This window comes from Myxine glutinosa, chromosome 1, assembly GCF_964187855.1.
Source record: "Myxine glutinosa chromosome 1, kmMyxGlut1.1, whole genome shotgun sequence".
NCBI lineage: Eukaryota > Metazoa > Chordata > Myxini > Myxiniformes > Myxinidae > Myxine > Myxine glutinosa.
The window spans coordinates 350,898,565-350,925,184 of record NC_136261.1 but is presented as its reverse complement, the minus strand read 5'-3'; the positions used below and the strand labels follow the sequence as shown (position 1 = coordinate 350,925,184).

The following is a 26,620-nucleotide window of genomic DNA, read 5'->3' as shown; positions in this document are numbered from 1 at the left end:
GTTTATGTGTGTTCGAATATGAGACCGTCAGGACAATAGTGGTAACAACGTCATTGTGTAAAGTTTGATAAAATTGAACATGTAAAAAAAAAAAACTTTGTGAACATAGTAAACATGTATTACATTACAAATCAATGTGCAAGTCTCTATCGTGGTATATTTTCACTTTGGCCTTAGGGATACAAAGTCGAGGCTCGTGGAAGAGCGAGATCACTGAACGGATCAGAACGTAACAGCAGAAAGAGGGGGAAAACACCAACAGCAGAGGAAACAAGCATTCTGAGTATTGCGCTGCAATACATGTCCCCTACCGGCAGTCTGTCGTCCGGAGAACTGTTGGGGAAATTACCAACGGTTATTTACCCACAGGTTCTGAATCGTTCCCAATCGCTAATTACCTCAGGACGGGCTCACCTGTGATTCGCACTCGGGACTTCGATTTATACACCTCACAGACAGGTCAGCAGAAGCACAACAAAATAAGTTGTTGATAAAGAACCTTTTGAGTCGCTAAATATCAGTAATTTATTATATTTTCCGGTTCACGATCAATGATCGATGTGTATATATATATATGTTGCTCGGCTTGGCCCTGCCCCTCACGAAAGCGCGCGGTGTCGCGCTTTTAACGTTCGCAGTCGAGGCTGAGGGCGCGCGGTGCAGCTTGAGGAGAACTCTAGAATAAACAAGAGATATCCATTTTAAAAAAATATTTTCGTTTAATTAACGATATCTGCCAAACCACGTGCCCTATCGCAAATTCCAAAAAGACATTTTAGTAGACTGACATGCTGGACAGATCTGTGAAGTTTCCCCTCGATTGGATCAAAAATGAGGGAGAGGCTCGGTTTTAAAGGTTCATGCTTAAAAACGTCATAACTCTGAAACCATGTGATGCATGGCGTCATGCTCACTGACGTTTTTGTTCGTCATGGGTATGCGATTCTGCCTGCAAAGTTTGGCCTCGATCTGTTCAGCCATTGTTCAGCTGTTGCAGAGAAAAATGGGTTTTCGTGTTTTCACGAAAACCAATATGGCGGCCGAACCACGTGACCTGTTACGTCGAACCACGTGACCTCGATCTGTTCAGCCGTTGCAGAGAAAAAGGGGTTTTCGTGTTTTCACGAAAAACAATATGGCGGCCGAACCACGTGACCAGTTACGTCATAATTACCATTAAAATATTCTGCAGACCGAGTCCCCCCTACGGTGAAAATTTGATCTCAATCGGTCCAATTATTGCAGAGAAAATCTTTTTTAAAGGAAATTAAAACTTAAAATGGCACTGAGTTAAGGATCATCAGAATTATCGGAATTCCCAAAGTTCAAAGTGCCATAACTTTGTCAAAAATGATCGAAACGTCGTGAAGTTCGAACTCGATCTGTAACTTATCATGAGGAAACCATGTGCCAAGTTTGAAATCATTAGCATTAAGAAAAAAAGTCCGGAAAACTGTTCTTTGCGTGACGGACTGACAGACTGTAAGACTGACAGACGGAGGGACGACGTGCAAACCTACAGTCCCCTCCGGTGTACACCGGTAGGGGACTAATAAGGGATTTGGGGAAGAATAGGGGAGGACGCAACACATGTGGTGGACAAGATGGATACAGAAGTAAACTCTAAGGGAAAACTGAAAATTTGGAAGGAGGCGGGGAGCAGGTGGGGGGGGGGGGGGGGGGGGGGAGAAGTATAAAACATGTTCATGCTTAAGCTGGTAAAGAAAAATTTCCCATGAGTTTTTCTCGGCCAATGATTGGCTGTGAAACATCACATGCTAGTTACAAAATGTAAGTAATCCAAAGCAATATTAATTATTTTTCTGCAAGAAACTAAAAACATTTCCCAACCTACTGGGGGTAATATTTTTTGCCTTGTTTTATAACAACAACAACAACAACAACAACAACAACAACAACAACAACAACAACAACAACAACAACAACAACAACAACAACAACAAGCATTTTAAGGCCATTTTCCCTGCTAGAGCAGGGGTTAGCCTTGCGGGCCCCATGACAATGTTCTCCATTTTGCCCTATTTTCTGCATCTCCCCTTGTTAACCCCCTTGCCCGCATTTCTTCTTCCACCACCTTTAGCCAAGTCTTTCTCGGTCTTCCCCGTCCTCCACTTCCTTCTACATTCATTTCCATCACTCTTCTCAACCAGTCACTTTCAGCCTTCCTCAACACATGATCAAACCATCTCAACCTGTTTCTCTTCACAGCATCCATCACTGGCTCTATTCCCATCATCTTTTGCAATTCATCATTTGTCTTCCTCTCTCTCCTGATGTTGGCTTAGCGGTTAGGGTGCTGGCTTGGGATCCTAGGATCCTAGGATCCTGGGTTCGAATCCCGGTCGATCGCTGAATTAACGCCAGGGGGGTTGACTCAGCCTGTCATCCTTCAGAGGTCGGCAAATTCAGTACCAGCTTGCTGGGATGAATGAGCCCGGTGTGTACCCCGGTTTAGAATAGGTACACCGTATCCCTGCGCATCGTAAGAGCGTGACCAAGGGTTGGTGTCAGGAAGGGCATCCGGCCATAAAAACATTGCCTCAAACAGGGAACCATGATTGTCATGGGGCCCGCAAGGCTAACCCCCGCTATAGCGGGGAAAATGGCCTTAAAACGATCATTCATTCATTCATTTTCTCTGAACGATACTCCACACATCCCCCGAACCATTCGCATTTCCACCCTTTCCAGCCTTCGTTGCTGCTCTACGTTCATTACCCATGTCTCGCTCCCATAAATCATAACACTTCTCACACATACAGCACACACCTTTCCCTTTCAGCTTCAACGACACTCCCCTCCTCGTCAGCACGCCACTCAGTTCCCGAAACTTCTTCCATGCACACCTCACTCTAGCAACCGTTGCCAAGTCTGATCCATCTTCTCCATTTAGCATGTCTCCTACGTAGCAAAATGTTTTCACACCTTCCAGCTTCACGCAGTCTCCACGATCCAACTCAACATTTCCTCCATCTGCAGCTCCCTCTGTGCACACCTTACACTTGAATGTAGCTGCCACACTGGTTAATGACCCTCTCAGACCACTACATTTTTGATGAACCCACTCAGCGCACATTGTACATTGAATGGAGTTCACTCTGACACCCTTCCTGCACACAGCACACGACCACTTCCCAGTTCTTTCCACATCACCACATGCTTTACCACTTGCCATCACCTTCGTCTTTCCGATATTCACCTTCAGACCTTTTGCCTCCATACATTCCTTCCACTTGTTCATCTCCTTCAGTTCATCCTTGTTTTATCTGAAACATTTTTTTGTTTCCTACCTGGCCAATGTGTGGATTTCTTGTCGGAACTGTTTCCTCATTACGTCAGAGCCTTCTTCAAACTGCTGTGGAGAAAACCACAATTAATATAACCAGCAGTCACACATAATGATGCGATGTTTAAAATCCAGTCATTGTTACATGAAACAGGACAAAAATTAACTGGATTTTTATCTGCTCAAATAATAATAATAAACGAGTTCATAGAACACCTTGCCCCACACAGTCTTGAGAAAAAGGACATGGAAAAGGTCTTTACAACTCTTGGTTAGCGTTTCAGAGCACGATCTATATTAGTTTTGTTCGTGAACTTTGAATAACAGGCAGGATGGTAACTATATGCTGGTGCTACCGTATTTGCCTGAATGCTGAAGCTCACAGTTACTCTGCCCTAAGGGCATGAGACGGAGTGAATCCTGAATCTGAGTTGCTCTGCTCTCAGGGCATGAATGCTGAAGCTCACAGTTACTCTGCCCTAAGGGCATGAGACGGAGTGAATCCTGAATCTGAGTTGCTCTGCTCTTAGGGCATGAATGCTGAAGCTCAGTTACTTTGCCCTCAGGGCATGAGACGGTGTGAATGCTGAATCTCAGTTACTCTGCTCTCAAGGCATGAATGCTGGAGCTCACAGTTACTCTGCCCCCAGGGCATGAGACGGTGTGAATGTTGAATGTCACTCTGCTCTCAGGGCATGAATGCTGAATCTCACAGTCACTCTGCCCTCAGGGCATGAGATGGAGTAAAAACTTTTCCAAGTACTGCTAAACAGAAGGTTTTGGAAAGCGCCAAGATGACAATTTGTGGTCTACAGTGTTTAAGTATATAATTCAATTGAAATAAAATAAAGGTCTTAAAGGCTGTATATTAGAGAAAAACAAAAGACAAACTTTTTTCGGAAGTTTATCGCCATTGATATACCATTTTCTACAACACCTTATTTAACACGTTAGTTATTCGTGCATGTTTGTGTCCTTTATGACGACGTCAGACAGACTAAAAAAGTTATCTTACTCCTTCCTCTCTGCGCATGCATGACTGAGATGAGGTTCCATGCATTTTGCCAATTTCAGAGGCAAAGTGCTGCTAAACCGCAGGCTCGTGTTCCGATTCATGTTCTACAGTATTCAAAATATAACATTCAATTAAAATCGAGTAGTTCCTCAATCATAGACTGATGTCTGCAGACAGACTTACAGATTAACTGAACCAATTGCTTAATCCTGCTTTTCACTTCGCACCTATGGGGTAATTATGCTTCTGGTTTCTTTACTGAAAGGGCAGGTAGGATAACCGTGAGACACACTCCCCTCTGAGCTGTCTAGCCTGGCTTAGAATCTCTACACAACGATATAGTGTCTGCAGGCAGGGCGAGGCCTCAATGTGTCTGCCATCCCTTGGGAAAGGCATAAAACCAAAGGACCCGTCTGCCAGCAATGATGGCATTTATGAATGTTGAAGAGGAACCCAAATGCTCAGACCACCTTGATGCTAATCTCTCCCTTGATACCCTACAAAATAGATATGATGTGTCTTTTTTCGATTTGCGATTTATAAATAGGGGAATTTTGCGATTAAAAGTTGAAATCTTCTTCTTCACGATTAGCCATGATGCCACACCAGGAAGGCGACCACCACTTCCGCATTATTTATGGCTTACATCGCGGTACAATTGAACTCAAACAGCAAATAATTTTCAATGATTATTAAATCTCAGTTCAATTGAATTACCACTCCGCCCCTCCCCCAACCACTCCACCATCCACCCACATCCACACATGACATTTCATATGGAACAACCATACTAGTCAAAAGTACAACAAAGTTTTAGCACCAAGTTCGGTTAAATATCACTGAGTCATAATACTTTACGTTGGAGAGTTTTTTCACTGCAACCAACTTGTCATACAGGTGGCCAAGGTAGACAACTCCGAAGCCCCCTTCGCCGAGCCAGCTGCCCCCTTCCTTCACCGGATCATTATTGAAGTTTTTTGTGATGCGGAGGAGAGTGGAAAATTCCACTGGTTGCACGTCTTGCTCACAAATGAAAGAGGAGGGAGAGAGGGAGACAGAGACAGAGAGACAGAGAGACAGAGAGACAGAGAGAGAGAGAGAGAGAGAGAGAGAGAGAGAGAGAGAGAGAGAGAGAGAGAGAGAGAGAGAGAGAGAGAGAGAGAGAAAGAAAAGCATTAGCAGGGACATACAATGTATAAATCCAATGGAAGGTCTCACATGGTTTGCATTTAGGTATTTGAAAACATTTAAAGCTGAACACATGCAACTAATGAAAACTCAGGTAAAAGAAAACCATCTCTGTGTCATAATGTTTACCGACGTAACTGTGATGTGCGTAAAGCTTGTCCACAAACTTTAGTCGTGTGCAACAAACCTCCATAGGCCTCGACCTCCGTCACTCCGCAAGTGTCTGAATGGGTTCTGTTACAGAAGTTACTTGATAAGTGCTCATTCTTTTTGAGGAAGTCGTTGCAAGGTTCAGCACAGACCATTGTAGGTGCAGCTGCCCTGGTGTTAGACGAACATGGCTGCCTCGCATCGATGTTTTCCTTCTTCAGTAGATCATCCGAGCACTGGACCACCCATATGCTGTGTGAATCTGCTTTTTCTGAGGGAGCGGCGTCAGGTAAAGGGACCCCTACGGGTGAGGAAATATTATGTCTCTACATTATTTTTGCACTTATTCATAAAATATAAAGCAAAAGCTTACATCATTTTTTTTCCAGGTAGTGTAACCACACAAATCCTCCGCTCACACCCTACCTCCGCCATCCGGCAATTACATACCAGGCAAAAGGGTGACGGCTGCACTTGTGAAACCAGATTCACACAGCACCTGATGAAGCTGGCCTACTGTGATGTTCGTTGTGCCCCAATCGCAAAGTAGCTCCACTGTGGGGCTTCTTCCGGATCTTCGTACATCCTCAAATTTCCTTGAAAAAGAAAGCAGGCCTCAATTGGAAAAATAAAAACAAAAGGAGTAAACCATTGATCAATTTTGCTGTTAGTCGGTGGCTGTAAATGACTTGTTTGCACAAACAGGGCACGGTCAAGTCAGGTTACAATGCAAGTTTTGTCGACTGGCCATTGTCTTGAAAATTAATTATACCAGGACTCACTCCAAAGCAACCTCTCTAATTAATTTCCCCAGAATTTCGGAAGGAATGACTTGTTAGGGTTATACGACCACTGTGAGTGGTGCTACATGGTAAACATTTACAAGGAAGTAATTTGGGGACCTCCCCCCACCCTGAACTCCCTTTATATTAAAAGTCTGCAAAATAACCTCTATTACGTGGTCCTTTCAACCACCGAGCAACAATGGAGGAGGACAAGGTAGGGTATGGGATAGGTTGGGGAATCATACTACTGTAGCGACCCATGGGTCCCCCAAAGCTCGAGACCAGCAACAGAATCTCCTGGCCCAAGCCGGTGAAGTAACCGGCGGCCAAACCGCGGCGCCGAGGTTATAATCCTTTGCACCTGTCGGTCACATGACCACCAAAGCGTGCCTCGCCTGAGAGGCGGGGCTTTGGTTCTGATGTATGCTTTTTGGTTTGGATATATATATGCGAACCCGATAAACGGGTTTTCAGAGTTCCCGAGATGATTATACAATAAACATCTTCTCGGACGAATTTGTGTCTTGTCCGTCACTTCGTCCGTCTGAGCGCTGCTCCTTCACTGGTGACCCCGAGTTTACGACACGTGATGGACACGGCAGTGTCCCTCAAACTGCCCACTTTCTGGGAAGCACATGCCGCCGTCTGGTTCGCTCAGGCGGACTCCCAGTTCGCCCTGCGTGGCATTACGGAGGACACCACGAAATACCATTACGTGGTCACCGCGCTCGGCTCCGTGACCGCCGCCCGCTGCCTGAGCCTCCTCCAGAGCCCGCCCGCTGACGGCAAGTACGACGCCATCAAGGCACTTCTTCTGGGCGTTTTCGCCCTCTCCCCGGCTGAACGCGCACGACGCCTGCTCGACCTTCCTGAGCTCGGCGATACGCGCCCGTCCGAACGTATGGACTACATGCTCGCGTTGCTCGGCGAACATCCCTCGGATTTCCTTTTCCAAGAGCTTTTTCTCCGCCAGCTCCCGGCCCAGGTCGCCCTGGCAAGCACAACCATCACGAACCCCCGCGACCTCGCCAGGGAGGCCGACAAGATCGATTCGGTTAGCCAGCTCGTCGGAGCGGCGAGCCAGCTCGTCGGGGTGGCTGCCGGGAGCCCGCCCGCCGCCCAGTCGGCGCCCGCGGCGCAGTTTCCCGCCCACCCGCCCGACGCCCGCGACGCAGCTTCCTTCCCGGAGGCCGCCGGGCCGGCGCGACTGGCAGCGGCGACGCCGCGTCGCCCGGTCCCGACGCGTCGACCGGAGCCCGCGCCAGACCCGGCCTGGTGTTATTTCCACGCCAGGTTCGGGCGGCAGGCCCGATCATGTCGACCCCCGATCATGTCGACCCCCGTGCACGTTCGGCAAGTCGGGAAACGGTCGGGCCGGCGCTCACTACCAGCCATGAGCGCCGGCCGTTCCGGAAACCTGCTATTCATCGCGGAGCAAGCGTAGGGGCGGCGTTTTCTCTGCGACACCGGCGCTCAGCTGAGCGTCATTCCCGCTTCGGCGGAGGACAGGCGGGCCGCCATTTGCGGCCCCTCCTTAATCGCGGCCAACGGCTCCGCCATCCGCACCTTCGGCCCATGCACCGTCGCCCTCCGCTTCGGCAGCCAGCTCTTTCGCTGGGAGTTCGTGACGGCGGACTTCCCCATGGCTTTGCTCGGGGCCGATTTCCTTTGCGCCCATGGGCTGCTGGTCGACGTTAAACGTCGGCGTCTCGTCAACGCCGAAACTTTCAGCTCGCTGGCGTGCGCCTTGAGCCGTTCCGCGCCCACCGAGCTTTCCTGCGTCCTCCCGTTGGCAGACGACTTCGCGCGTCTCCTCGCGGAGTTCCCGGCCCTCACGCGACCAACGTTTTCGGCCGTCGTGGTGCGTCACGGCATCGAGCATCACATTCCCACTACGGGCCCGCCGGTGTACGCCCGAGCTCGCCGTCTCGACCCAGCCAAACTCGCCGTCGCCAAGGCCGAGTTCGCCGCGCTGGAGCGCCTCGGCATCGTGCGGCGCTCCGACAGCGCCTGGGCCTCGCCGCTGCACATCGTCCCGAAGCCGGGGGCGGCCATGCGGCGACTACCGCCGCCTCAACGACACCACTACCCCCGACAGGTACCCCATCCCGCACATCCAGGATTTTTCCGCCCGGTTGGCGGGGCGGACCATTTTTTCAAAAGTGGACCTGATTCGGGGGTACCACCAGGTGCCAGTCCGCCCGGCCAACATCCCCAAGACGGCCGTTATTACACCTTTCGGCCTCTTCGAATTCCTCCGGATGCCCTTCGGCCTCAAAAACGCGGCACAGGCGTTCCAGCGCCTGATGGACGGCGTGCTGCGCGACTTGCCGTTCCTCTTTACCTACCTGGACGACATCCTCGTCGCCAGCACGTCCAGAGCCGAGCACCTCCTCCACCTCTGGATGCTGTTCGGCCGCCTCAGCGAGCACGGCTTGATCGTCAACCCGGCCAAATGTCACTTTGGTGCGGCGACGATCGACTTTTTGGGCCACCACATCACCCGGAACGGCGCCGTGCCGCTACCGGCCAAAGTCGAGCCCATCACCGCTTTCCCGCGCCCCCGCTCCGTCAAGGCGCTGCAGGAGTTCCTCGGGATGGTGAAATTTTACCACCGCTTCGTGCCCCGAGCTGCGCAACTCATGCGGCCCTTGTACACCGCCCTCCGCGGCCAGCCGGCGAAGCGCGACGTCGTCTGGTCCACGGACATGGACGCTGCTTTCACAGGCGCGAAACGGGCCCTCGCCAATGCCACGCTGCTGGCCCACCCGGTACCCCATGCTCCCATCGCCCTCACCACGGACGCCTCCGACTACGCCGTGGGCGCGGTTCATGAGCAATGGGTAAACGGAGCCTGGCAGCCGCTCGCGTTCTTCAGCCGGCAAATCCGGCCCAACGAGTTGAAGTACAACACTTTCGACCGCGAGCTCCTCGGGCTGTACCTGGCCGTCCGCCATTTTCGCCACCTCCTGGAGGGCCGCCCATTCACGGCCTCTGTCGACCACAAGCCATTGATTTTTGCCATGGCCAGGGTCACGGAGCCGTGGTCGGCCCGCCAGCAGCGCCACCTCTCCGCCGTGTCGGAATACACCACGGACATCCGGCACGTCGCCGGAAAGGACAACGCCGTGGCCGACTGCCTTTCTCGAGCCGGCGCCAACGCCGTCCACCCCGGCGTCGATTTCGCCCTGATGGCGACGGACCAGGCCACCGACGGCACGGTGCAGGCGCTCCGGGTGGCGGACACGGGCCTCCGCTTGGCTGACGTCCCCTTCGCGGACACGGTCCTGCTTTGTGACGTCTCCCAAGGCCGACCTCGCCCCGTTGTGCCGGTCACCTGGCGGCGTCGCATTTTTCTTCGCTCCACGGCCTCTCACACCCGGGCCGGAAGGCCTCCCAGAGGCTGGTGTCGGCACGTTTCGTCTGGCATGGGTTGCGACGGGACGTCCGCGACTGGGCCAACACCTGCACACCCTGCCAGCGGGCCAAGGTCCACCGTCACACCCAGGCTCCGCTGGCTCCTTTCACCGTGCCCGAGCGACGTTTCGACCACGTCCACGTGTACCTGGTGGGTCCCCTGCCCCCATCGCAGGGGTTCACCCACCTGCTTACCATGGTGGACAGGACCACCAGGTGGCCGGAGGCCGTGCCCCTCGCCTCCACCACCACCGCCGACGTGGTCCAGGCGTTCATCGCCACCTGGGTCGCGCATTTCGGCGCACCGGCGGACATCTCGTCGGACTGCGGCCCACAGTTCACGACCGAACTGTGGGGCGCGGTCGCCCGCATGTTGGGCGTTACCCTGCACCGCACCACGGCCTACCACCCCCAGGCCAACGGGTTGTGCGGGCGGTTCCACCGCTCCATGAAGGCCGCACTCATGGCCGGCCTCCAGGACGACGGCTGGGCCGACCGGCTCCCGTGGTTCCTTTTGGGCCTCCGCACGGCTCCAAAGGAGGACCTCCAGGCGTCCACCGCCGAGCTGGTGTACGGCCAGGCCCTCCGTGTCCTGGGCGAGTTCGTGCCCGACGCCACCAGCCCCTGGTCCGCCGCGCGCCAGCGCATGGACTTCCAGGAGGCCGCCCAACGTTTCGCCCTGGTGCCCACGTCCCGCCAAGGCGACCCCCAATCCTACGTCCCCCCAGCACTCCGCACGGCGGAGTACGTCTTTGTGAGCCACGACACGCACCGGGGGCCGCTCCGGCCACCATACGACGGACCCTTCCTGGTCCTACGACGGGACAACAAGTCCTTCGTCATAAGCATCGGCGGCCGGGCGGACCGGATTTCGGTGGACCGCCTCAAGCCGGCTCCCCCACCCCCCGCGACCAGCCAGGGGTCGTTTCGCTCAGGTTGACCTTCCTGGACCAAGTCGATTCTGGGGGGGCGTGTGTAGCGACCCATGGGTCCCCCAAAGCTCGAGACCAGCAACAGTATCTCCTGGCCCAAGCCGGTGACGTAACCGGCGGCCAAACCGCGGCGCCGAGGTTATAATCCTTTGCACCTGTCGGTCACATGACCACCAAAGCGTGCCTCGCCTGAGAGGCGTGGCTTTGGTTCTGATGTATGCTTTTTGGTTTGGATATATATATGCGAACCCGATAAACGGGTTTTCAGAGTTCCCGAGATGATTATACAATAAACATCTTCTCGGACGAGTTTGTGTCTTGTCCGTCACTTCGTCCGTCTCAAGCAGGAGCGCTGCTCCTTCACTACAATACATGTGGTGTTTTTTTCTTTGTATTTTTTTGTATACAAGATCGAGGCTCGTGTAAGAGCTAACATTAATCACAAAATAAAATGGATACATAAAACATATAATAAAGGGAGTGGGAGACAAGATGGGGAGGGAGAGGGAAGTACACAAATACAACAGTAGAGAACAGTAGAGAACAGGGACATCGGGAGATAGCTTGGGGGGAAGAGGCATGGGAAAAGGGGCGGAGGGCGGGAGAGGTATAAACCACTGGACACTACTGCTAAGACTTACAGGAAAGAAGTTGGTATTTCAAGAAAGTGGATGTGGGGCGAATTAACGGGGGTAGAAAAGATCAAGGTTTTGGATGTGGGAAGATAAGAGATGGTGGTGAACAGCTGTTTTAAAGACCTGGAGGGAGGAGTGGGATTGAAGAGAGTGAGGGAGTTTGTTCCCGAGGTGGGAGAAAAGAGGAATGAAAGAGTGAAGGTGAGCAGAGAGTCTTGATTTTGGCAGTTTTCCCAGAAGCAGGTTGCTGGCAGATCTTGTGCAACCTGTAGGAATATTTGGGGGACAGAGCACAGAGAGATTTAGGGGGCAGAGCACAGAGGGGGAGCTAGGCCGGAGAGGAGTCGGTAGAGGACAGAAAGACAAAAAACCTGCCTGCGGTGAGTGAGTGAAAGGCCCTCGGAGTTAGCTTCATCGCGGGAGATTCCATTGATTCTGAAAGCTTTGATTTCAACAGCGTGAAGCCGAGCTAGGTGTGAGGCAGGAGCACCGGCCCAGAGGGGAGGACAGTATTCCATTGAGCTGCGGATGAAAGCCTTGTATGTGGTGAGGAGCTCAGGTGTGCTAAGGAAGGACTTCGCACAATGGAGGATGCCCAGTCGGCAACTGGCTTGAGTGACAGAACTTCTTGGAGAGGATTGTTGAGACAGTAGATGGGAGGGTTGTCCAGTCAATCTTTTCGGAGAGACATCGTGAGAGTGTGAGATTTGTCAGGATTGAAAGACATGTTCCACTTGTTTGACCAGTCGGTGATTTTGTCCAGGTCTGCAGAGAGTGAGGAGGCTGCAGACTGCCGAGCTGAGGGATGACGTATGGAGTGGCAGAGAGAGGATTTTCCAGAGAGTCAGATAGATCATTGATGAAGACCAGAAAAAGCACAGGGCCCAGAACACTGCCTTTGGGGAACTCCAGCCTGAACAGGCAGGGGAGATGAGAGAAATCCATTCAGGGCCACACATTGACTACGACCAGAGAGGACGTCCACAAGCCATGCGTGGTGATTTCCATGGATACCATAAGAGGAGAGTTTGGTGAGCAGAGCGGGGCGCCAGACCGTATGGAAGGCACGAGATATGTCAAGGGAGACGGCTCTGATTTCCTGTTTGGCATTGAGGACCTCCATCCATTGTTGAGACAGCAGAAGCAGAATGTCCAGAGTCGATGACCTGGTCTGAAACCAAATTGATGATCAGAGATCAAGTCATTGGAGAAGAGGAAGGATTTGATGTTCGAAGCGATGATAGATTCCATGACTTTGCTGATTATTCGGAGCAGGCTGATTGGTCTGTAGTTGCAAGGATCTGTTTTAGCATCTTTTTTGTGTAAAGTGGTAATGTTGGCCGATTTCCAAGCAGATGACAGATGACCTTGAGCAAAAGAGAAGGTGAAGAGAACAGAGAGAGGGTTAGATAGAGCAGCAGAGCAGGATTTTAGGACCCGTGGGCTGATGCCGTCTGGTCCAGTTGCAGAATCAGAGTCGTGGTTTGACAAAAACTTCTCCACTTTGTCAGGAGAGAAGGATAGAGAGAGAGAGAGAGAGAGAGAGAGAGTCCAGGAGCAGCTGGGTTCGACTGGGTAAGGTGGGTACAGAGAGAGATGGGCTCGGGAGAATCTGTCTGCGTTGGTATCTGGAGAATTCTGGAGAATCTGCGTTGGTATCTGTCTGTCTGTCTGTCTAGCTCTGCATGTCTGTGGATGATGCATTCGTTCGCTACTTCTCCAATCTTAACCAAACTTGCCAGGAGGACTAAGGTTCATGAGATAAAGATTGAAGCTACTTGCTTTGCCCACTCCCTGCGCCCTCCTTGGGTTCTGAAGGCGGGGCCAATGGAAATTGCACATAAATGTGTGCCACTGCAGGTGCTGGTGTCAGAGGGCATTACGACTGATACTTCAGAACAATTAATTGCATCACGAGTAAGAAGAGACATTCCCCTTATTTTCGCACCCCCTTAGCCTATGTTGCTTTAGACTCGACTGCAAAAAATCCAGAGGAATTCCCATGTTTCCCACTTTGGGAAAATGCCATGTTAAGGTGTAAAGATAGCAGCTTGTGCGTCGTTCCACATTATCATGGCGTTTTTTCGAGGCCACTTCCAATAACAATAGTAATAACAACAACTAGAACGGCACTTAGGAGAGCGCATACCTCCGCCTCCGCTGACCAGTTTATGTTTTGTATCCCACTGATAGGCCGGATCTTGGATTCGGACCTGAACCAAAATCTAATCGGCTTGTTATTGTCACCAAACCAACTCATTCACCTAGTTTAGTTATAACTCGTCCATAACTTTTTTAAATATCATGTTATAAATAGCTTTTCGCCCAATCTCTCAATGGTGAAGAATCACTTAAAAATTAAATTCTCTTATCCGAATCCATATTCAGATCTTCACCAGAATCGAATCAAATCGTCCTTGTCAGACACCCAACCGGTCCACCAAGTTTCGTCCAAATCCGTTAACAAATGTTTGAGATCTACTGCTATATCGTTTTTGGCCCTATCTCCCAATGGTAAAGAATCACTTAAAAAGTTATACTAGCCAGATCCGAATCCAGATCTTCACCAAAATGTAAACATTTCGTCCTTGTCACACACACTACCTCTCTGCCAAATGGCGTCCGAATCCATCCAAAACATTTTTGAGATATCTTGTTCACAAACAAACAAATAAAAAAATCACTCATAGAGCGACACTTGGCAAAAGAGAACAAAGTAGAATGGCACTCGGTAGAGCATCCTTTTGACCTCAAAAATAGTTGGTGGTTGAATTCAGTAAGCTGATATGAAAGTCCTATTCAAATTTCAATTCAAGTGGATGAAAATTGAGGATTTTAGAAATTTGAAAATGTTGTTGACCTTTGGTCATGTTGATCTTTTGGCCTATGTTTACCTCAAAAATAGTTGTTGGTTGAATTACGTTAACTGATATGCAAATCCTATTCAAATTTCAATTCAAGTGGATGAAAATTGAGGCTTTTAGAAATTTGAAAAACGTTTTTGACCTTTGGCCTATGTTGACCTTGTGAACAATGTTGACCTCAAAAATATTTGTTGGTTGAATTCAGTTCGCTGATATGAAAATCATATTCAAATTTCAAGTCAATTGGTTGAAAATTGAGGATTTTACAAATTTGAAAAGGTTGTTGACCTTGTGGCTGGCCTATGTGGACCTGGTAACATATGTTGACCTCAAAAATAGTTGGTGGCTGAATTCAGTTAGCTGATATGCAAATTCGATTCAAATTTCAAGTCAAGCGGTTGAAAATTGAGGACTTTAGAAATTCGAAGAAAAGTGGTTGACCTTTGGCCTATGTTGACCTTTTGACCTAAAAATAAATAGGATTCTGTTGGACCACCAACTCTATCATTAGGTGAAGTTCGGTTTAAAATTGTGACACCTGTAGGCAAGTATAAGTGAGCGGACAGACGACGACGACAAAAAAAAAAAAACACACACACACACACACACACACACACACACACACACACACACACACACACACACACACACACACACACACACACACACACACACACACACACACACACACACACACACACACACACACACACACACACACACACACACACACACACACACACACACACACACACACACACACACACACACACCAAAAAAAAAGGTTTTTTTCTGCCAAGTAGCAAATAAACAGACAGACAGGAGTGAAAACATAACCTCCATCCACCTTTGGTGGTGGAGGTAACAATATTGATAAAAGCAAACTGTAATAATCATATTATCAATAACATGACCCCCCCCCCCCCCCCCCCTACACCCCATGGCTGTTCCCACAGGGAATTGATGTTTCGAGGAAAGAAAACAACAGAATGGCACCTTACCGGATATGCACCATGCTGTAGCGCAATTCTCCCCCAGAGTTCCGAATATGTGCAGCCAATACGCGCCAGTTGTCGTCAGGGTCCAACAGGCCGGCCAGGCCATGTAACTCGCTGGGCCGCAGGGATCGCAAAAAAGCCTTGTACTTTTCTTGTTGCTTCTCTGCCTCCACTTTCACCTGATCACTAACCACACTTTCGACTGCAAATGTCTGTGCATCTGCCTCTGCAGCGCCTGCTGGGCTTCTAATTTCCCCGCAGATGTTCTTGTACCAGAAATCTTTAACTTTTGAGGTGTTCTTGCTGCTACTGGCAGCCACTGCTTTCCCTTTTTTCATCTCAGCTGCAGCCATGGCCATTGTGATGGTCAAACCAAGTACAGAGCATCTATTATGTAGAACGCGATCTTAATGGATACTTGATTTGATAAAAGAGGGCAGATTGGAGACGTCCGGCTCACTAGGAACGGGCACACAATGGCCTGATGTCAGTGAGTGATACCGAGAAAACACCAAATTTATGGCTGAACATCGGGGTACAAGAAACAATAATCATAACGGGAACAAAAGGAAATACTGTATTCCGATTTTGCATAAAGTACAGAATCCTCGATTGATTTATGGCAGAGCAGTTGGACTTATTTCAAATCTCTATCTCCATATACTTACCTATACAAATCCATATATTGCATGGGATTGGCCTGGTGTTGGCTTAGCGGTTAGGGTGACGGCTTGGGATCCTAGGATCCTGGGTTCGAATCCCGGTCGATCGCTGAATTAACGCCAGGGGGGTTGATTCAGCCTGTCATCCTTCCGAGGTCGGCAAATTGAGTACCAGCTCACTGGTAATTCCCTGTGTGTCGCAAGAGGTGACTAACAGGGTTCGCGGCAGGAAGAGCATCCGGCCATAAAATATTGCTTCAAAAAGGGGACCACGATGCCCAAAAAAGGCCAACCCCTGCTCTGCGGGGAAAAATGGCCTCTAAAGGTGGTTCATATTGCATGGGATTGCAGGCTAGACAAGCGGTACATACACTCACTTCTGCATTGTCTCGCCCGGTTTTGAATCTCGGCCTGGCTATAAACTGTCATCCTGGTGTTTCACAGGCAAGGCGATACATCAATGCGTGTGCTGTCCCTCGAACGGGCGTTAAGCTGAATGTCCCATCTGTTGTCATTCGTTGGTGGATGTTAATGATCCCATGGTGTCATACATGGAGAGCAGGCAAGATAACGCTGGTACCCTGAACAAATTCCGAATACTGGGAAGGCAATGGAAAAACACCGAGCATCGTGCTTGCCAAGAAAATGCTTTGGCAGCACCAATGCTCTGTAAAGAGTATGTTACATCTCCTCATATATTGCATACAAATCAGAGAGGGATAGGGGATGTAAATAGGGGGAAAAAAACCAAGGCATGAGGAAGATGAGTTTGGAATAACCTAGGAGAAAATTAAATCTGGGATGTGTGTACACCTTCTGGCAGGAGTTAGGAGTAACTGGAGTCTTCTCGACAAGGGTTCATTGGGGACATCTCCTCTAACATCTATGACCAGCCAAAAATATTTCATTGGGGACATCAAGAATAATTGCAAGAAGGGTTATCCCAATGTACCCCATGTAACAATGCACCACAGTTTACCTTATTGTATTTACTCATACGAAACCAGGCCTCGGTGATTATTGTGGAAACAAAGGCAAGAAAATGAGGGGAAGGTGAGCAGAAAGCTTGGTTTAAGGTTGGTTTTCCGTGAGTATGTTAAGGGATGACCGAGTTGTCCTACATGCGTTGGAAAGGGGTTCGTTGGTTTGATACCTCCACTCTTGTCAGATTTCATCATTCCATCTCTCCACACATGGGCTTTAGTTGTTACATTCTATTTGTTCAGATCCTCCATGGTATACTGCCCATCAAGGCTCAAGCAACGTAGTAGTTGTGCCATTGCCTGGATCTCGCTCTGTGACATTTCTTCATTATAATCTTCACAACATCCGACACCCATATGAGGACGGGTGAGGCAATGCCAAGATCGCTGGGGTTCTCCTGGTCCCTTCAGTAAACTCTCTGCTGCACAAATTGCTAGCTCATCCAGACAGCAATCCAATATTTGATTTCCATAATGTAATTGTGCAGCATTTCAGAGTACAGGTCCAGAGGAAATTTGAAATTTGCTGCGGATAGGTACTTCGGGAAAACGTTGGATGACAGACGTTGGTCTTTTGTTGGGGCCTTTCTTTTCCATTCAAGACAGAAATACAATCTCTGGGGGAACAATACCAGAGAGCCAATATGGATGCCAAATAAAATTTGTGGGTTTCGGATATTCCGTGATAGGACGACGACTAGCATTCATAACTTGGTCCAGCTCCCTGGTGGGTCCCTATCTTCCCATACTGTACAGTCATACCCAGTAAATGAATAGTAGAGTGCTGGTGATGCTATATGTATGTATGGTAGCAAGCTTTGATGTCTTTCCTGTATTTGACAACTTTGCAAGGATTGCATTCCGAGTAGTTACTTCCTTTCCGATATGTCCCTTATAAGTCATCGCCTGATAGACAGGTGACACCGAGGTATACTAAGAACTTGCTTCCATTTCATATGCTATGTCGTAAGTTTTTTCCATATTTAATATGAGTCGTAATAATATTCCTTTCAGACAGGTTTCAATATGCAGTCGGACTCCGCTATTCGCGGAATCCGCGTATTCACGGTTGATAAAATGCAACAGGTTTCTCTATTCATGGAAAAATGTCCCGCAAATTCACGGTTTTTTTCTATTCGCGGCCATGTTCTGCAAAATTGTGCCCCCCCTCCCCCCTATTCGCAGCCATGTTCCGCGAATTCACGTTTTTTTTCTATTCGCAGCCATGTTCCGCAAATTCGCGGTTTTTTTCTATTCGCGGCCATGTTCTGCAAAATTGCGCCTCCCCCTCGCCCCTATTCGCAGCCATGTTCCGCGAATTCACGTTTTTTTTCTATTCGCAGCCATGTTCCGCAAATTCGCGGTTTTTTTTCTATTCGCGGCCGTGTTCTGCAAAATTGCGGTCTCTCCCCCGCCCCCCTATTCGCAGCCATGTTCCGCTAATTCACGGTTTTTTTCTATTCATGGCCGTGTTCTGTAAAATCACGGTCCCTCCCCCCCCCCCCCCCCCCCCCCCCCCCACCCTATTAACAGCCATGTTCCGCGAATTCGCGGATTTTTTTCAGGAGCGCAAAAAAAAAAAATGCACGTTCCGTCAGCTTGACACATTTATAAAACCAATATTTCACCAGCCATGCATAAAGCAGCAGGACGGACGCAAAAAAACATCTTGTACAAGCCACGAGCATGACCTGCTTATACAATACAGTACAGTACCGTACATTCGCTGCTGTGTGCTTTGCGTTTTCATGGCTTTCGCGGCCGCAAATTTTAGCAGCACTATAAGCGAATTTCGCGGGATATCCCAACAGATGTGTAAACAAGTCAACTCTGCGAATTATAGAATGCAAACGCTTCATTAAATCGATTACAGTTTGCAATTTATGTTAAAGCATCATCAGAGATCTTGCACAATGAAAACGCTTCGGGGGATGTTCCATCAGCGACAAAAACATGTCAACCCTGCAAATTATAGAATGCAAATGCTTTATTAAATCCATTATTGAAATTAGCAGATAGGCCGAATACGGCACCTGGTACCTGGTGTTGTAGTTTTTTTAAAATGTTGTAAGCATTTTCTATGAAACTGTAATCATGTGCATTTGCGGTCGAAAACATTTTAAACTTGAAATTTTTACTCGATGACTCAGGAACCGCCAGGAACCTATAACGTATCCCCCCTTTCCCCATTGAAACATTGCCGCAGCATACATTCACAGGATTTTCATCGACCTTCGTGGGTTTTGTCTCGCCATTTCCGGGATTTCCCTCGCCATTCGCGGATTTTCGTGATTTGGGAACCTGTCCCCCCTTTTTCCACTGAAACAATGCCCCACTATTCGTGGGTTTCGCTATTCGCTGATTTTCCAGGAACGTATCCCCCGTTAATAGCGGGTTCCAACTGTATTTGAATTCCTTACCCGATGTAACACCGTGAACAAGGTGGCTGGCATGACCATCATGCTTCCCTGAAGTTGTCAATGTTCCCATTTTCGTCACCTGATTTTCCTGCTACACGGATCCAAGAAGTGCCGATTGCAGATTGGCATTTGATGGTTTCTGATTAAGTGATGATCATTCGTCATCTGTAGAATCTTGGTGTAACTGATGGTGGCAAGGTTTAATACACGGCCAAAAGATCAACTATTAGACACAAGATTAGTTTTTAGACAATTATTAAACATTTCCCCCAAAAAAGTGACAGACCTTGCGCTTCAGCCTCATCATTGGAGATTCAAATAATCTTAAGCGTTTTATATTCCACAGAAGGCACGAGAGACAAATGTTATGCTAGGGCACCAGCCCATACAGGAGAGCAATACTTCATTGAGCTCTCAACAAAGGCCTTGTAGACTGTGAGTAGTTCTGATTTTTTTTTTTCTGTGGCTGATTTTGGAGGACAGCTTTGCTTTGTACGTCATGGCAGATAGTGACGCCTAGAAGTTCAAGAGAAACCCCGTCTTCTTGTGCCTGATTGTGCAAGAGATAGGAGGGTTTGTTTGACGATCCCCCTGGAGCAACACTGTTAGACAGTGAGATTTTCCAGGACTAAAGGACATGTTCCATGTATAAGAGGTCGGCATATTTGTTGTTGACATACAACTTATACCTTTTCAGAGACAGCCCTAACTGTCTTCCATCTTGCAGTTCCCAGGTATATTTCAGGGTATAGTACGTTCGTGCTCCAACTAGGAGAGGGGTGAACGGCTCAGGTGAAAAGGTGGGAGGGGGAAGGGATTGGTGTGAATTTGTAATTGGTCCAGGGTGCCGGCAAAAACTTGGCAGCTCTTTATGAAGGACACTGTGGGATCTTTAACATCCACCAACTAATGTCGATGACAGGATGCCCTGTTTAACGTCCATCGGAGGGACAGCACACACATTGATGATTCACCCAGTCTGTAAAACACCGGGATGACAGTTTATAGTTGGGTCAGGATTCAAACTCAGGCTAGAAAAGCAAAAGCGGCTGCGGCTGCACAGACATGAACTTCAACTTATGTAATACATTTGTCTATACTTCATTTATTCACTTTTCGACCCATAATGTGAGTTATAAAGTCTGCTGCTGTGATTTTGCTTTGTTTATGAGTTTGTTGCTGTTATCATTTCAGATCTTCATTAAACAAAGTTATTTTTAAAAGTTACAAAAGAGAAATTGTGTGAGGGCAGGGGGTTTGGGAAGGAGGGGTGGAGGTTGGGAGGGGGTGTGGGGGGTTGGGGTTGGAGTTGGGGATGGGATGAGGGGTCGTAGGGGATGGGGTGAGAAGTGGTAGGGGGGTGCGGTTCGGGAGGGTGGTGGGGGTTGGGAGGGTGGGGTGAGGATTGGGGGTGGGGTGGTGGTTGGGGATGGGGGGTGGGGGTTGGGAGGGAGGGGTGGAGGTTGGAAGGGGCGTTGGGGTTGGAAATGGGATGAGGGGTGGTGGGGGATGGGGTGAGGAGTGGTGGGGGATGGGGTAAGGGGTGGTAGGGGATGGGGTGAGAAGTGGTAGGGGGGTGCGGTTCGGGAGGGTGGTGGGGGTTGGGAGGGTGGGGTGAGGATTGGGGGTGGGGTGGTGGTTGGGGATGGGGGGTGGGGGTTGGGAGGGAGGGGTGGAGGTTGGAAGGGGCGTTGGGGTTGGAAATGGGATGAGGGGTGGTGGGGGATGGGGTGAGGAGTGGTGGTGGATGGGGCAAGGGGTGGTAGGGGATGGGGTAAGGGGTGGTAGGGGATGGGGTAAGGGGTGGTAGGGGATGGGGTGAGAGGTGGTAGGGGATGGGGTGAGGGGTGGTAGGGGATGGGGTGAGGGGTGGTAGGGGATGGGGTGAAGGGTGGTAGGGGATGGGGTGAAGGGTGGTAGGGGATGGGGTGAGGGGTGGTAGGGGATGGGGTGAGGGGTGGTAGGGGATGGGGTGAGGGGTGGTGAGGGATGGGGTGAGGAGTCATAGGGGGATGGGGTGAGGTGTGGTAGGGGATGGGGTGAGGGGTGGTAGGGGATGGGGTGAGGGGTGGTAGGGGATGGGGTGAGGGGTGGTAGGGGATGGGGTGAGGAGTGGTGGGGGATGGGGTAAGGGGTGGTAGGGGATGGGGTGAGGGGTGGTAGGGGATGGGGTGAGGGGTGGTAGGGGATGGGGTGAGGGGTGGTAGGGGATGGGGTGAGGAGTGGTAGTGGATGGGGTGAGGGGTGGTAGTGGATTGAGTGAGGGGTGGTAGGTGATGGGGTGAGGAGTGGTAGGGGATGGGGTGAGGGGTGATAGTGAGGGGTGGAAGTGGGGGTTGGGGTGGGGGTTAGGAGGAGGGTTGGAGTTGGGGATGGGGTGAGGGATGGTAGTGAGGTGGGGTTTGGGAAGGGGTGGGGGTTGGGGGTAGGGGTTGGGAGGGAGGGGTGAGGGTTGGGGGTAGGGGTTGGGAGGGAGGAGTGAGGATTGGGGGTAGGGGTTGGGAGGGAGGGGTGAGGGTTGGGGTTGGGAGGGAGGGGTGAGGGTTGGGGTTGGGAGGGAGGGGTGAGGGTTGGGGTTGGGAGGGAGGGGTGAGGGTTGGGGTTGGGAGGGAGGGAGGGGTGAGGGTTGGGGTTGGGAGGAAGGGGTGAGGGTTGGGGTTGGGAGGGAGGGGTGAGGGTTGGGGTTGGGAGGGAGGGGTGAGGGTTGGGGTTGGGAGGGAGGGGTGAGGGTTGGGTTTGGGAGGAAGGGGTGAGGGTTCGGGGTAGGGGTTGGGAAGGGTTGGGGGAGGGGTGAGGGAGGAGTGAGGGAGGAGTGCAGGAGGGGTGAGGGTTGGGGGGTTGCCTGGTAGGGGTTCGTGCTGGCTCTCGACGCGCATACTTGTAAAATATTTGAATGTGTTACTCTGTACAACGTTTGTACGATCACGATCTAGTTGTCACAGTTACACGATCGATGCCCCATTCCATGCCCCCTTTCACCTTTTCTCCCTTACATTTAAAACCGAAACAAACATTCCCGACCATAAATTAAATAAACGATAGCGGGAACCCCGGACTGGTTGTTAATACGAGGATTCGTGAGTTCACAAAACAGACTTTCCCGAGCGAGTCCCAGAGTTCGAGGTGTAAATAGAAAATAAAGACTTTAGCCACTCACCAGGTACTTCCCAAAACATACAAGTACATCCACGCGGAAGTTACGCTCGTTGGTGGGAGGAGCCACGGGGAGGAAAAAAAACCTCAGCCAATCAGGCACCGGGAATGCCGATATGAGGGCGGGGCGTAGTGACGCCTTCAAAACAATAATTGCCATTAACACCTCAATTGCGATCCACGCTCTTTCGTCCGATTCGAGGCTCTGAAGTCGAATTCGCAACACGTGGGTGCCGCACCGTGGAGCACGCAGTCTTTCCGCAGAGAGACATTAAGCCGGCGATCCTGTCTGCAATCACGTGTATGTAAAAGATCCTAATGAAGCATATTTATTTAGCAAGAGCAGATTTCTTGGCTGAAACCCGAGATGTTCAGTGACAAAGCAGCTTGCTATCGCTCGCCAAGCCATCCGTTCCTTATCAAGGGTTTGCAATGGAGTGCTTGCTTGACTGCTTAAGCCACTTGGCGAACGATAGCAAGCTGATTGGTACCTGAACGCACCTGCACATAACCTAATAGTAATATGAAAATACGCATTGCGTAGAGTGAGAGCTTCGTCGACAATGGGATCCGCAAGATGGCGGATCATAGAAGGGACATTTGAAATGACAACATGAAATTTTGTTCCCAAGGGAATGGGGAATGACAGTGAAATTTTGAATGGATTTACATATACATGCAATTGCCATAGAGGTTCGCTTACGAAGCTCTCCTATGAAGTCGGTGTAGATGGCAGAAAACTGAAATCGGTGTACCTGGCTTAAATGAAGTCGGTGTAGCTGGCGGAAAACTGAAGACGTTGTAGCTGGTTGAAAAAAGAAGTCAGTGTAGCTGGTGTAAATGATGAGCGGTTTCGAATTCAAAATCCGTTCTGGACAGTACTGTATTGTAATTTATTGATTTTAATCACCAGGTGAAAATAATTTATCGGTCGCGCCAGACCAAAGCAAAATCACGTGAACAAGATGGCGGATCATGGAAGGGACATTTGAAATGACAACATGAAATTTTGTTCCCAAGGGAATGGGGAATGGCAGTGAAATTTTGAATGGATTTTCATGTACAGTACATGCAATTGCCATCGAGGTTCGCTTACGCAGCTCTCGAACATGCAATTTCCATAGAGGTTCGCTTAGGAAGCTCTAAAATTTTGAATGGGTTTACATATACATGCAATTGCCATAGAGGTTCGCTTACGCAGCTCTCTAACATGCAATTTCCATAGAGGTTCGCTTAGGAAGCTCTAAAATTTTGAATGGGTTTACATATACATGCAATTGCCATAGAGGTTCGCTTACGCAGCTCTCTAACATGCAATTTCCATAGAGGTTCGCTTAGGAAGCTCTAAAATTTTGAATGGATTTACATATACATGCAATTGCCATAGAGGTTCGCTGATGAAACTCTCTAATATGAAAATAGACATTGCATAGAGTGAGAGCTTCGTCGACAATGGTCAGTCGATCGAGTACGCAGCCATCGCAAACATCTGTTTGCCTAGGCCTAGCTAGGCTAGGTTGTTTGATCTTGGGCTTAGAATTTAAATTCAAATTCAAATTAATTTTATATTTGGCTTTGAAACGGAATATTTTTCATGTAGGAATTATTGATTTTAATCACCAGGTGAAAATAATTTATCGGTCACGCCAGACCAAAGCAAGATCACGTGAGCAAGATGGCGGATCATGGAAGGGACATTTGAAATGACAACATGAAATTTTGTTCCCAAGGGAATGGGGAATGACAGTGAAATTTTGAATGGATTTACAGTCACGTGAAAAAGTAAGTACACCCCGTGTAAAGTTTTGACTTTTTCAACATATTTCAACATACAGCTATTTGATCTTCATTTCAACAATATTGACAGATAAAGGTGATATAATATAACAAATATCATGAAACATTTACATTTTGTAGTCCATTGTATAATTTAAATAAACATAAATGCAAATTTCGCATGTGGAAAAAGTAAGTACACCCCGACATTTATCACTACTTCAAATACCTAAAATTTGAATCAGGTGCACCAGCTCAGGTGCAATACTCTAGGCTCTAGGGAGGAGTTCATGTTAATTGCAAATGTACGAAGTCAGCCATGATTTTATTGTTGTTCCTATCAAGGCCTTTCAAAAAAGTTTGAGTGACAGGCCCAAATCTGTATACGTTTTGCTACATACCCCCCACGAAGATTTTCGCTTACCCCCCACAAAGTATACATGAGAAAATCTTATTTTCTCAATAGCTCGGCCAATGCACATCCAAACTTAACAAACAATTGCTGGACCTGCTCCCAGCATCTACAACATTCACCAAATATTGTTCTGCATGCTGAATCATTGCAGAAGTTAGTGGAGCCGTTGTGCCAAATCCTTGCAAGTGGACCTCAGGGTCAGCCTTGAGCGCCGTTTTCTTGGTACCAATGTTGCTCGTGATATCACACCCTGTGAGGCGGTGTAGTGCTGGAAGGACTGTGCATAGATCAGGACCCAGCGGTGCATACAGAATGTGAAGGGGCACAAAACGGGTGGTGATGCCTCTCCCTGCCCATGCCCACAGTTCCTTCAGTCCCTCTTGAAGAAAGATGGGCACATAAAACAGTAGGGCAACTATCACATCTGTATCGTTGGAGATAACGACGCAGGTTTTGTAACCTGCCTGGAGACAATCAAGGACATGCATGGGTATGCAGAGATGTGCCTCCTCAACTGTGGACTGCAGGTGCCGCATGTAATGTTCTGTACTATTGTGAATCTTTATGCACTGCCAGTCGTTACTGTCCATGCATCGCTGGCTGAGTATGGTCGGCTGTTCATGGCCTTACGATGACTGTTCACGCACATAGTTATAGATTAGCTTCTCCAGCAACACTTTGTTTTTGTTCGATGGCCAGAATGTTGTCATGTCCTGAGGAAGGGGGGTTGTCTGTTCAACCGTGCTCAGAACTACTGGAGTCACACTGCACCTCCGCAACCTTTCACTGTCTTTCACTGATGGGTTGTCATTGTAAATGTCAAAGATGTAATCACATCTACCATAACTGTGGTACACATCGGTCATCTGTGTGAACTTTGAAAGCAGATCAGATAAATTTGAAAGTCCATTGAGGCGCACTCTGCGAACTGCTGATATGACGTCTATCAAGAAGGCCGACTCAGGCTTGTGACGGTAGGAATAATCGTCAGACTTCGGTTTATCTTCAAGCTCACGAATAAGTTGACTCTTCTCAGGCTTGGTCATGAGCCTATCATCATCGAACAGCATGGGAGAGGGCACAACATCATACTTCAGAAGATCTTCTGTGCCAAGACCTCCATATCGAGCGATTTCGATTGATTTTTCAGTCATATTCATTTCTCTGATCACTTTCCTTGTTGTTTTTTTGGGCTTGTTTCTGATCGAGATCATAGTTTTGAGGTTCGTTCTGTGAATAGTTTCGCTCAGCTTCAAGGTTTTGTTGATCATCCTTTCACTGTGGAATGCCTCGTATTTCTTCTTGCCTTTTTCAGATGCGTTCAGGACATCATTTCTGATCTCCTCTGTCATCACCTCTTTTGTGACAAAGTTGTGTAGCACTGAGGGACACTCTGCTGAAAATGGCGACCCTCTCTCTTCAATGTACTTCATCATTTCTTGGATGAGCCCTTCTTTTCTATTCGTGGTTGACTATGATGATTCGTGATGGTGCCATGCCTCGGACGTGCTCTCATTGACGCCAGTATACTCGCGGTGCAAGTTTTTCACAGCCATCATTTCATGGTCGATCAGATCCCATTGAGCGACATACTGCTTCTGCTTGGCATGCCCAATGACACGATCACTGCACTTTGATGAGAGGTTGATAGTCTGCTCAAGCTCAAACAATAAAATGAGATTCTTCAACAATGATGACTTCTAATTAGCATAATTAACGTATTATTGATACAGTTTCTTACCCAATCAAAATTAAAACAAGTACACATACATTCAAAGTACACCGCCCCCATGCCAAATAATTAAATATCCTACAGCGCGACATTGCTGGGGCGCCTCTGGCGCCCGGCAATACCGCAGTGCAGCTCATAGAGGCTGCATTGGGAGGGAGAGATGTACATCTAATTGATTGATTAATTGT

The 26,620-nt window shown here is 49.0% G+C and overlaps 1 protein-coding gene and 1 long non-coding RNA gene across 3 annotated transcripts in view; one reads left to right on the top strand and one right to left on the bottom strand.

Moving 5' to 3' along the window:
• Window positions 1-22,572, bottom strand: part of LOC137413421 (interleukin-1 receptor-associated kinase 4) — a 47,974-nt gene extending 25,402 nt beyond the window's left edge. Inside the window, exons 1-6 of one of the 2 annotated variants that reach the window (XM_078769905.1) lie at window positions 22,514-22,572; window positions 15,295-15,750; window positions 6,111-6,256; window positions 5,698-5,961; window positions 5,181-5,341; window positions 3,312-3,376 (exon numbers count right to left, since the gene is read on the bottom strand). In XM_078769905.1, the coding sequence (XP_078626031.1) occupies window positions 3,312-3,376; window positions 5,181-5,341; window positions 5,698-5,961; window positions 6,111-6,256; window positions 15,295-15,650 (992 nt within the window). In that variant the 5' untranslated portion in view covers window positions 15,651-15,750; window positions 22,514-22,572. The remainder of the gene's footprint in view (window positions 1-3,311; window positions 3,377-5,180; window positions 5,342-5,697; window positions 5,962-6,110; window positions 6,257-15,294; window positions 15,751-22,513) is intronic. The other variant, XM_078769906.1, reaches the window with a different exon arrangement.
• Window positions 1-26,620, top strand: part of LOC137413496 (uncharacterized) — a 164,308-nt gene that overhangs the window by 11,400 nt on the left and 126,288 nt on the right. The window lies entirely within an intron of this gene.